Source organism: Neomonachus schauinslandi, chromosome 6 (genome assembly GCF_002201575.2).
Source record: "Neomonachus schauinslandi chromosome 6, ASM220157v2, whole genome shotgun sequence".
Classification (NCBI taxonomy): Eukaryota; Metazoa; Chordata; class Mammalia; order Carnivora; family Phocidae; genus Neomonachus; species Neomonachus schauinslandi.
This window is the reverse complement of record NC_058408.1, coordinates 9,798,758-9,811,527: the sequence shown is the minus strand read 5'-3', so window position 1 is coordinate 9,811,527 and position 12,770 is coordinate 9,798,758. Positions and strand designations below refer to the sequence as shown.

The 12,770-nt window shown below is 40.8% G+C and overlaps 1 protein-coding gene across 1 annotated transcript in view; it reads right to left on the bottom strand.

Annotated features, from left to right (window-relative positions):
• Nucleotides 1-12,544, bottom strand: part of AIDA (axin interactor, dorsalization associated) — a 36,305-nt gene extending 23,761 nt beyond the window's left edge. The window contains 2 exon segments of the mRNA XM_021698394.1: nucleotides 3,652-3,721; nucleotides 12,265-12,544. Of these exon segments, the coding sequence (XP_021554069.1) occupies nucleotides 3,652-3,721; nucleotides 12,265-12,374 (180 nt within the window). The 5' untranslated portion in view covers nucleotides 12,375-12,544.
• Nucleotides 12,545-12,770: the final 226 nt, after the last annotated feature.

Sequence of the window (12,770 nt, the reverse complement as noted above, 5' to 3'; positions counted from 1 at the left end):
GACTGAAATGAGAGCTAAGTCAACTAATCATAAGGGAGGATCAAATAAGAACCCTAAACTTTCTCATTTTCCAACAGAAATCTTTGAGAATATTATGAATAGCAAATCCACGTGAAGATTTTTTTAAATCACCGATTAATAAAGTTTAGAGAGATCAGTAATTCTGCTCTAGAGTTTAGATTTAAGATAAATACTGCGAAGATGTGTATGTTTTCTCAAAAATTAGTATTTCTCTGATCTTAAATAGTTAAATATGGATAAATATCAATAACCTAAGACCCAACAAAGCATTTATTCATCAACTATTCTTCAAAGCTTATTGTGAGCAAGACAGTAAAAAGCTTCATAAAGAAATATTGGTTGGTTTTTAAGAAAATTTTTAGAAGTCCCACAAACTATGAATGGTTAGCATAATTCTAAGATTTGTCACTGTTACAAAAACACTGAGAATAGCAAAAGCGTAAAAACTATAATTCAAAATAGAAAACATAAAGAACAGTTTTGCTTAGAATAATAGAAGGCATATTCTGCGTTTTTCCTCTCTTGAGGAAAACGCAACTGAGTTTCTTCTCCTTTGGCTTAGGTGCCAGATCTGGCATTCAATTAATTTTGCAGACCTAACAGTTGGTTTCGAAATCTCCCATAACATGTTCTTTGGAACACTAGACCCAAGGAAGTGTTCTATAAAGGGGGGGGGGGGCCTCCAAAAGCAAACAAATTTAAGAAACACTCCATTACCCAAAGTCTTTTAAAAAATTCAACACACACATTAGCATATTAAAAGCCCTGACAAGTCACAAACTCCCTGTTCAAATAACATCTATTAATTTTTCAGAGCCAGTGTTCCCCCAGATCACATCTGGGAAGTCTTTGTTTCCTAATCATTAACTTGGAGCCTCTTGTGTGACATTCAAAAATAAGGTCTGTATGTCAGTATGGGTTTTTTTGGCCCATTGTGAATGTTTCACTTGTATTTTTAAAGAAAATTAAATTTGTAAATGCATACAACTTGCCTTAGGTTCCTAATGTAGTACAGAATGATTTGGGGGTCCTTCTCTGAGCCCAAGGAATAGGCAGGCAGGTACACAAGTGGCAGCCACAGGTGCCCCTTAGGCAGGTATTATAAATAACAAATCCCTCCGAAATCAGGCCTCCAGGGAAGGAGGAGGTACAGAAAACTTCAAAGGTATGAGTCATTAGAAGATGAAGGGATATCTTCTAAGATCATTTAGGGTTATCTAATCCCTCATCTCATACATAAGGAAATAAGGGCTGGGGACAGAGCCCAGATTCAAGACCAAGTCCAGATCTCAGTCTTTTCCTCTAGGTCATGCTGCCTCCCAGGCCTTATGGGAGTGTAAGACCTGTGGGTCTGTGTAAACTGAAAAAAAAAGGCAGCTAAGGAACAGCTATAAATTAAAAGATAAAGAGCATTATTGAACATCAGCTTCAGCCTTAGAAAGTTAAAGAAAATTAAGAAACAGTTTATTTTTTCTTGATGGTTTAATCATTGTATGAAAAAGCTCATTTCTTGATGGCATTTTAAAAAACTGTGCTTTGTTTTAGGTCAACTCACCTACTATTTGAGGTCATGTTGCTCATAGGCCCTATACCTAAGCAAGAGGTGCTGGTGACAAAGCATATAAGGAAGACAAGGCAAATAGGTGATTAAAGTATGGGGGGGGGGGGAAGGTGGTCATGAAACTTTAAAAATTCCCTAAGCTTTCATCTGTTTCCATATTCATAACACACTCTGTTAGCTATTAATTTGCATACTCAAATATTTGAGAGTTTCAAAATTAATTTTGTGATGTCAGCTGATCACTTCCTAATCAATTCCTAGAGTTTACAAATCTTATAGAGGTGATAAAGCATATAGTCTTTGTTCCTTTCCTCAAGCAAACCAATCATTTCTTCTGTGGTAATTATTTTCCTGGGCTCAAATCCTAAATTTCCTAAATCTACTGCATACATTAACAATTGTAAAGGAAAAAAGAAAAATGCACCTCTAAATTGTAGTGATGTTTTCTTTTCTAAATACAAAAAAAGTACAGTAGAGGATGTAGATACTAAGTATTTTTAAAATGCAAATATCCTGACTTGTGTAAGAAATATAGCTAATCCTAATCTTTAGAGTTTCTATCTGTTCAAACATCTATAAGTAGAGTCAAATGAATATAGGCGAAAGGACTAAAATAAATCTTAGGCTTACTTAAAACACGTGCAGAAAACCATTCCCAGGGCGCCTGGGTGGCTCAGTTGGTTAAGCGACTGCTTTCGGCTCAGGTCATGATCCTGGAGTCCTGGGATCGAGTCCCACACTGGACTCCCTGCTCAGCAGGGAGTCTGCTTCTCCCTCTGACCCTCCCCCCTCTCATGCTCTATCTCATTCTCTCTGTCAAATAAATAAATAAAATCTTAAAAAAAAAAAAAAAAAGAAAACCATTCCCACCCCTTGTACAGAAAAATGATTAATAAAAACAAATTAAGTCACTACAGTTTTCACAGTGTCTTTTCTTAAGAGATGAGGGAAAAACTGACACAGTAATTTTTTTTCATTATCTACAAGATTAAAATTTGACTTAACACTAGATACTCTGAGCCAGGAAAAAATGGGACTTGTTTCTTCCTGTTTCTTCTTACTCTTTGAAAGCAAAGCTTCTTAAAGTATCCATCCCACTTTTTATAATCTCTAAAAGTCCAGAGCATTGACTCAACACATTAAAATCTTAATTCAAGAGCACCACTGAGACATTTTGCAACCTTATGCATTTATTTTGCTGATGGATTCTTATGCCAAATTCTTGACTTGAACAATTTTTTAAAAATTATTATTTTAGGGGCGCTTGGGTGGCTCAGTTGCTTGCTCATCTCCCTTTGGCTCGGGTCATGATTCCAGGGTCCTGGGATAGAGCCCCGTATCAGGCTCCTTGCTCAGCGGAAAGCCTGCTTCTCCCTCTTCCTCTGCCTGACGCTCCCCTTACTTGTGCTCTGTCAAATAAAATCTTAAAAATAAATAAAATTATTATTTTACTATTAATTTTTTTCAGTGATGGCTTTTGTTTTTTTTTTTCTTTTGGCTTTGTTTTTTTTTTTTTTTTAAAGATTTTATTTATTTATTTGACAGAGAGAGACACAGAGAGAGAGGGAGCACAAGCAGGGGGAGTGAGAGAGGGAGAAGCAGGCTTCCCGCTGAGCAGGGAGCCCGATGCGGGGCTCGATCCCAGGACCCCGGGATCCCGACCTGAGCCGAAGGCAGACGCTTAATGACTGAGCCACTCAGGCGCCCCTTTGTGTTTGTTTTGAGAGGAGGAAGAAGGGGTTAAGAAAATTCAGAGTTAAATAAGTACTGAAGTTGGACATAATTACTCACAGTCAAACTTCAGCCTCTGGAATCTACCCCTCTCCCAACCAGAGTGTAGACAGTCTCCACTAAAGTTAAAGTCTAAATGGCTGAGTCGAGAAATTCATCAAGTGAGAAAGTCACTAAGTAGTAAATCATCTCTCAGCGATCACTTTATGTTCCCCAATGCATAATCAGTGTCATTCTTTGTACTCTATAACAGTTTCTGTTGTTTTTGCTTAATGGCTTGAAAGACAGAATCCTTTTCATTTGGAATCTGATAATATGTAGACATTATTTTATAGTACCTTTTGTTCTTCTGTGAATTCAGAATTATTGTGTTGAGCTTGGGCCTCTTTTTGTAGATGTCTTGCTAATCTGTAAGAAGAAAAAAACATAGTCTTTAGAATTGAAGGAAAGCAAACTATCCCAAGTGCAACAAGGTGAAATAATTTAAATCTTTTTTTATTTTTTTAAAAGATTTTATTTATTTATTTGACAGAGACAGAGACAGTGAGAGAGGGAACACAAGCAGGGGGAGTGGGAGAGGGAGAAGCAGGTTTCCCGCCGTGCGCAGAGAGCCCGATGTAGGGCTCAATCCCAGGACTCTGGGACCAGGACCCGAACCAAAGGCAGACACTTAATGACTGAGCCACCCAGGCACCCCTAATCTAAATCTTTTAAAAAACAGGGGCGCCTGGGTGGCTCAGTTGGTTAAGCGACTGCCTTCGGCTCAGGTCATGATCCTGGAGTCCTGGGATCGAGTCCCACATGGGGCTCCCTGCTCGGCGGGGGGTCTGCTTCTCCCTCTGACCCTCTTCCCTCTCGTGCTCTCTGTCTCTCATTCTCTCTCTCAAATGAATAAATAAAATCTTAAAATAAATAAATAAATCTTTTAAAAAACAGACAATGAAGTACAATAATATTTTGCTATGTTTTCAAAGTATAAATCTACATTATCTTTAGAATCAGACTCTATACAATAACAATGAAAATAAGATACAATGCTTTTTTTTTTTACTATTGCACTGGGACAAATTTCAGCTCTAGGCAGTAAAAACAGAATCTTAGAGCTGGAAAGAATCTCAAATGGCAACTAATCCAACTTTCTTTAGTATGCATGAATTTCTTCTTTAACAAGCCAATAAGCAGTTGTCCAGATTTTGCTTAAACACTTCCAGGGAGCACCAGTAATAGTACCAGCCAGAGACACTTTATCAGTCTATCATTAATTTGCTGATAAGATTAGTCCAAATAATAGCCATGACAAAATGATAAGTCTATTAAATTATGCTTTTCAAAACATTTTTTCCTGAAAAATAAAATCCTCCACCGATCAGACATGAAAATCATCGTTTGCCCAATTATCATTCTTAAAAATAGCAGCTAGGCCTTGGATGAGTTTTCAAGGATGGATCTGTGTTACTAGCCCAAACTCAACAGTAAGGATCCAAAGCTCTTTTTTTTTTTTTTTTTTAAGATTTTATTTATTTTGACAGAGAAAGAGAGCGCGCACATGCACAAGCAGGGGGAGAGGCAGAGGCAGAAGCAGGCTCCCCACTGAACAAGGAGCTGGATGCGGGACTTGATCCCAGGACCCTGGGATCATGACCTGAGCTGAATGCAGGCACTTAACTGACTGAGCCAAGCAGGCATCCCCAAAGCTCTTTCTGAGACAACAAAACTAAAAGATTGACTCTTACAATGAAACATTAAAAGGACAAATAACTCAATTTTAAAATGGAAAAAGAATATGAACATCTGTTTTAAAGACTTATTTATTTTAGAGAGTGTGAGCAAGCGTGAACAGGGGGAAGGGCATAGGGAGAGAGAAGTGGGGGAAGCAGACTCCCCGCTGAGCATGGAGCCTGACTCAAGGCTCAGTCTCACAACCCTGAGATCATGACCTGAGCCGAAACCAAGAGTCGGACACTTAACTGACTGAGGCACACAGAGGTCCCTTGAACATTTTTCCAAAGAAGATATAAAAATGGTCAATAAGCTCATCAATATCATATCATTAGTCATTAGGGAAATACAAATCAAAACCACAATGAGATACCACCTCATACCCACTAGGATGGGTACAATTTCTAAAAAGAGAGAGAGAAAAAAATAATGGTGTTGGCAAGGATATGGAAAATTTGGAACCTTCATACAGTGCTGGTAGGAATGTAAAATGATGCAGTTGCTGTGGAAAACAGTTTGGCAGTTCCTCAAAAGTTAAACATAGAGTTACCATACATATAACCCAGCAATTTCAAAATTCTAGGTATAGTACAAGAACTGAAAACATGCTCACACATAAAAACCTGTACACGAATGTTCACAGCAGCAGCATTATGCATAATAGCCCAAAACGGAAAACACCCATAATGTCTATCAACTGAAGAATGGATAAACAAAATGTGGTGCATCCATTCAATGAAAGAGGATTTGGCCGCAAAGAAGAATGAAGATTGATACATGCTACAACATGGATGAACCTCAAAAACATTACGCTAAATGAAAGAAGCCAGATGGAAAAAAAAAAATCACATATGATTCTATTTACACAAAATGTCCAGAATGGATAAATCCATAGAGACAGCAGATTTGTGGTTGCCAGGGGCTGGGGTAAGGAAGGAATTGAGAGTGACTGGTATCAGGTATGGGGCTTGAGGGCGATGCAAATGTTCTGAAATGAGATGGTGGTGATGGTTGCATAACACTGTGAATATACTAGAACGACCAAACTGTACAACTTCACAGTGCAAAATCTTATGTTATGTGATATCTATCCCAATTTTTAGAAATTTGGGGGGGGGGGGGGAAGACCCCAAAGAATCAAGAGATTCTTTGGTGAAACATTTTGTAACTGGGAAAAGAATTTAAAACCGTAATTCTCAAGCATACTATACTATTCTGGGAGGGGAATGGAAGCAAGAATGCAAAGGGTAGCAAGTGTTAGATTTCCTACCAAGCTCACTGCAACAGACAGTTCACAAGAGTTTCCAAAAAAAGTCTTAGATGAGAGTTCTATTCTACGCAATCATGTCTTTAAAGATCAGGTGTAAAGTTCATTATATTTGATGGCCTCCATCCAATCTATGAAAGGTATGCATCCTCCTTATCATAAAATAAGAAAACTCCTACATAAAATCATTGACATTTGCAAGGAATCACTCCACTATGTTATTTAAACTGTTTCCATCCATTTATTTATTTTACCTCAAAGGTAGAAACCCCCTAATATTATCCTATGATGTCATTTAGAGACCCACTCTTTGTGGATTCTATACAGGAGATAGCACAAATAGAAACAGACATAGGGGCGCCTGGGTGGCTCAGTCGTTAAGCGTCTGCCTTCAGCTCAGGTCATGATCCCGGAGTCCTGGGATCGAGCCCCACATCAGGCTCCCTGCTCAGCGGGAAGCCTGCTTCTCCCTCTCTCACTCCCCCTGCCTGCTTCTCCCTCTCTCACTCCCCCTGCCTGTGTTCCCTCTCTCGCGGTCTCTCTCTGTCAAATAAATAAATAAAATCTTAAAAAAAAAAAAAAAGAAAGAAACAGACATAGCCATTATCCTTGTCCTTCCTCTGCAGTTGGTTTCTAACTCTTGCCGGCCTACCACTTATATGAATTTCTCTTTTAGGAATTAGTCTGTATTTAATGATGTCAACTACATATCCACAATCTCAGGGAAGTTATAATGTGGCACAGTGTCTCTATTTGAAGAGTTGTACACATAATATGCTAATAGTGACTGTTAACTTAATTAAGCAGGGTCACTGTCAGAAGAAAAGGGGTAGCTCTAAACTGCTCAAATGCTAATAATCAGCAGACAAGGATGTTAAATTCAAACAGAATCCTGCTTTTAAAAATTAGGCCACAGACTGGGAGGAAATATTTGCAAATCATATATGTGATAAAGGGCCTGTATCCAGAATATATAAAGAACCCTTATAAACTCAATAGGTAAAAGACAAACAACTCAATTAAAAAATGGGCAAAAGATTTGAATAGACATCTCCCAAACCAGATTTACAGAGGGAAAATAAGCATCATAAGAAGATGCTCAGCATCATTAGTCGTAAGAGAAAGGCAAATTAAAACTACAGTGAACTACACTATATACCTACTAGAATGGCTATAATAGAAAAGACAATGACAAGTGCCATCAAGATGGAGAGCAGTAATTCTGAAACACTGCTGATAGAAATGTAAAACTGTATAGCCCCTCTGGACAATATGTCAGTTTCCTTCAAAAAGTACACATAAATTTACCACATTAACCAGAAATTCCACTCTTTGATATCTACCCCCCCCAAAATATATATATATATATATATATATGTGTACACAAAGACTTACATGTGAATGTTCACAACAGCATTACTGATGACAGTAAAAAAGTAGGAACAACTCAAATGCCCCTTAACTAGTGAAAGGATACACAAATGTGGTATATCCATACAATGTAATGCTATTCAGCAGTAAAAAAGAAACAAAGTACCGATATACGTTCAACATGGATGAACCTCAAACATATTATGCTAAATCCAAGAAGTCACATACAAAAGATCACATTTTATATGATTCCATTTACATGAAATGTCCAGAAAAGACAAAATCTTCAGACAGAATGTAGATTAGCGGTTGCCTGGGGCTGGAGCAGGAATATGGAGTGATTGCAAACGGGCACAAAGGAAAAGGTTATAAAATTTGATTGTAGTGATGGTTGTACAACTTGGTAAATTTACTAAAAAAATCACTGGACTGTACATGTAAAATGGGTGAATTCCATGGTATGTAAGTTATACGATTTTAAAAACTTTTTTAAAGACCTGGGCAAAAAAAAAAATTAAATTTCTAAATCCATAAATGACTGCACCATTTTAAGACAAAGTGAGACATGATTTTGTCCATCGAGGGAAAATCCACATGTTTTGGATATCAGATGAGCAGCTAAAAGAGTTGACATTTATTAGGAAAGGTGAGAAACCTCTCAAATATTCTCTAGAGAATAATCTCATCTTACAAGGATGCCTACAAGTCAAACAGCACTATTCTCAAGAGGGAGTTTATACTTTAAACACATAAACAAGTGACTGAAAGAAACCCCACAATCCACAACAGAAATTAGTGCTTCTCAAGCTATCTGTAGTGAAGGACTAGCTTCTTCCCCCAATCTGTTCCAAGCTAACACTTCTTTAAAATATAATAAAAACTCTCATGAAGATGTCAAATCTTAAATCTCAATTCCTTTATCTCATTGCAGACCAGTACCCATCTGTGGACCTACTCTGAGTAGCAATGATCAAGGCATAATAAAGATGATTAAGAGCAAGTATTACTCAGTCTTCAAACTCACTCATTCATTTAACAAGTATTTATTGAGCACCCATGTGCTAGATTAATCCCTTAGCAATGATCCTGTGAAATATCTGATTCTGAGCAACAGAGTCCATACCATTCTACCAGAAGTTTGGGGTCGTGTATCCCCAGGTTGCTGAAAGAGGTGGCCTGCTTCATGGAATTGTTTTTAATTAACCATGTATATTTTGGCTAGCAATCCTAGTTTTGACATATTCGTTTAAACCTTCCAACAGCACTTTAATATCAACTCAATGCTCCCACAGCATACTTCTGAATCCATATTCATTCAAAAGAATACAACATATAATTACTAAACAATTATTTAATAACAGCCTAGCATCACTAGGACACTAAGTATAAAGAATTAAGACAACACCTGCAACTCTGCCCTCTCAGAGTTTACATTCAAGTGGGGAGAGAGACAATAAACCAAATGAATATGTAAAATATATTTTATTTTATTATTATTTTTTAAAGATTTTATTTATCTGACAGAGAGAGATACAGTGAGAGAGGGAACACAAGCAGGGGGAGTGGGAGAGGAAGAAGCAGGCTTCCCGCCGAGCAGGGAGCTGGATGTGGGGCTCGATCCCAGGACCCTGGGACCATGAACTGAGCCGAAGGCAGGCACTTAACGACTAATCCACCCAGGTGCCCCAATATATTGTATTTTAGATGATGATAAATACTATGGGAAAAAATTAAGCAGGATTTGGGAGGGGGGCATTTAGGATGTGCAAGACTGAGGTAGAGGGAGTTGGGGTGGATAACAGGTTTCACAATTTTAAATAAGGTAGCCAGAAAGGACCTCACTGAGAAGATAATATCTGAACAAAGACCTGAAGGAGGTGACCAAGCGATCCGAGCGGATGAGAGAAGAATGTTCCAGAAAAAGTACAAAAGCCCTAAGGCAGAAGCACGCTCCTGGAAACAGCAAGCAGTGTGGTAGCACATTCTCTTTTCATACTTCTGTAATAGCAAAACCCAATTACTTTAAAATCCTCCATTAGGGTGCCTGGGTGGCTCAGTCGTTAAGCGTCTGCCTTCGGCTCAGGTCATGATCCCAGGGTCCTGGGATCGAGTCCCACATCAGGATCCTTGCTCCGCGGGAAGCCTGCTTCTCTCTCTCCCACTCCCCCTGCTTGTGTTCCCTCTCTTGCTGTGTCTCTCTCTGTCAAATAAATAAATAAAATCTTAAAAAAATAAAATCTTCCATTAGAAAGACTCTCAGGGCTTTGAGGGCGGGAATCAAATCTTATACATCTTTACATCCCCTGTTCTTGTCGTCGTTGAAAAACAAGATTGTTTAAGCTATTAGCATTCCTACATTGTGATGGTACAAACCTGTTTCTTTCCTCCCCAATATCCCCTCTCCCATAAATTCGCTGTGTTGCAAGACATAAAGTCCCTGCTGCCTACCCAATTAGAAATGCCAATTATCCTAGACTCTTCCTCCTTCACTCTCAACATCCAGTCACTAAATGCTGTCCATTCTTTTTTACACTATTAGTGGCCCCCAAATGGTCTCCTTTTCCGCAGCCTTTCCTTCCAAAGAGATAACTGCAATAAAAAAAGACAATTTGTCTTCATTTTTGAATATATTAATTTTAAATTCAACCTCATTTTATATGTAGCCTATGTGTTTACAAAATTTAAGCCAATCATTACTCCTCCGATTTGACACTGGCAGTTTTTATAATTTGAGAACTTCTCTGAATTATGAAGTTCAAAGGTTAGTACTGTGGTCCAACAATAGATTTGTATGTGGCTATTACTCTCATTGAGATGTTTCTCGAAATTCTAGCGAAACAGCTTCCATACTCAATTTTCCTTTGTAATTTCAATTGGACATGGTATTCTTCACTTTCCATTGTGAAGTCTGCTACTGAGTGTCAACAGCTGCTAAGTCCCACTGCATCACAAGTGAAGGCAGCTTTACATTTCAGGGTATGCGATTCTAGTTAACCCGAAGAATGAGTACACACAGGTGCTAACTGGCTACAGTCTGGTTAAGATATGTTCCCTGGTAACGAAGGAAAACTTCTCATTTGTCCAATTCACTTACACAAGGCACATTAAATAAAGTGTCTTAAGCACTATGTAGTAGAGCAGTCAGGATTTGGAGTTAAAAAAAAAAATCCCAGATTTCATTGGTAGTTTTAGGACCCCTGTTAATCTGTTTAACCTGAGCTTCCGTTTCCTCATTTTGTAAAATGAGAATAATGTTCTCACTAAGTAGTTGCAGGAGCAAGGGAAATCAAGTGAAGATGCAAGACAGACGCTAGTACTTGTTATACTTGGCAACATGGCCCAGAGCACGGTTGTTTCCAGGGCTCTTTGAAACTACAAGTCAGTACCATGGGGGTAGAAAACATCTGCACATTTAAATTATCTTAATGGTCAGATAAAAACAAGAAACTACTGTAGGGAAAGGAAAAAGAATTTAAAGCTTCCAAGTCTCAACTGTATATTCTCTCCAGGAGACACTGAGGGGGTAAAAAAAAAAAAAAGATTTTACTCACATGGTTTCATACTCCGTAACACTTCAAACAATTTGCTTTTAACCAAGAAGTAATTAATGGCAAGTTTGCAAACAATAGCATTTTAGCAGGCAGTTCTTATTTTTTCAGTAAAAGGTGCAAGAAACTAAGCAAGGTTTTATATACACGTGAATCTTGTCTTTTAATTTAAAAAACACCCCTGAAGTTTTTGGGGGGAAGCCAGAAAGGCTATAAGAAATCGGACTTCGGGTCAAAGATCAAAGAAACTGGTACTCACAAAGTACCCTGCGGCTCTACATTAGACACAGGACAAGGAGGAGGGACCCAAAGAGGGAGTGGTGGCTCCCGTGCGTGGTCTATTAATTTAGTTTGCTCTCTTCTGTTCACATCCTGAGCGGACTCCACCCAAAGCAACCGAGCGAGGGGGTGGGTGGGACTCACAGCCAAGCAAATAACAGTCCCAGAAACCGAAACGGAATCGAGGTGAATTGTGAAAACACGGCTCACCAGAAAGAGGGGTGGAGAAGGGGCGCCAGGGGGGACCCTTCCCTTGGCTGGTGAGACGCCCCTGTCCTCGCTGCTTCCTGGGGGCGCCCCCTCCCCTCAAGCGCCACCAGTTCCCTCCTGTCCTACACATGGGAGGAGGAAGACACCATACAGAGCAAGGCCACTCATCCCTGGAACGTGGGCGGGGAACACACAAGTATCCCTCAGAGATTCTAGAAGAGAAACTGAGCGGCAGCAACCTGAAAGAGGCGGGGGAGAGAAGGCAAGGAACTACAGAGGTAGCCTGCTAGGGCGGGCGCCCCAGGAAAGAGGAGCTACCTGTTGAATGGAACTGGCCCTGTGGCGGTGGAGAGGGAGAGGGGCGCGGAAGCCCAACGAGCGGACCGCCGTCTCCACGGCAGCCCGTCCGGGGCCAGTGCGATCCCAGCCCCAGTGCCTGCGGGGGCCCCACCCTGGGAAGCCTTGGCTGCAGACAGAGATAAGAGACACCGACGGAAGAAAGGGGGGAGGCGGCCCACTGGAGCCCGGCTGGCCCGCTCCCGCGGTTAGTCACTCACATCTGATACTCGTCTATCGCCTCCACCAGCTGGCCCCAAGAGTCGAAGTCGGCGCCTCTCCTAAAACTGGCGCCCCAGCGCTGCAGCAGACTCCGGGTCACCTCCGACATGGCCGGTGCCCACCCCGTCCCCTCCCGCCCCTACCCCAGCGAGGCCGGGCTCTAGGGCGCCATCCTCCCCGGGCCTGGCCCCGACATTAACAGGGCCAGGAGGAACCGCTACGGCCACCACCGCCACCCGCCGAGGAGCCGCCCAAGCCCATTTGCCGCCACAGCCAAACTTTGCGGCTCTGAAGCGGCCGCCCCGGCGAGGCTCCGCCCCGAGGCCCCGCCCCGCGTTAGGTTGAAGCCGCCCCGCTCCCGCGAGGGCCGCCATCGCTATTGCGGCTTTCTTCCTCGGCTTGGGAGGCCCGGCCGCGTCCTCTCTTCCTCTCAGGAGAAGAGACCGCAGTTCACGACTAAAGACTGGGGAAGAGTAGCTAGGACAGGGCTGAGGAACGGAGCGTT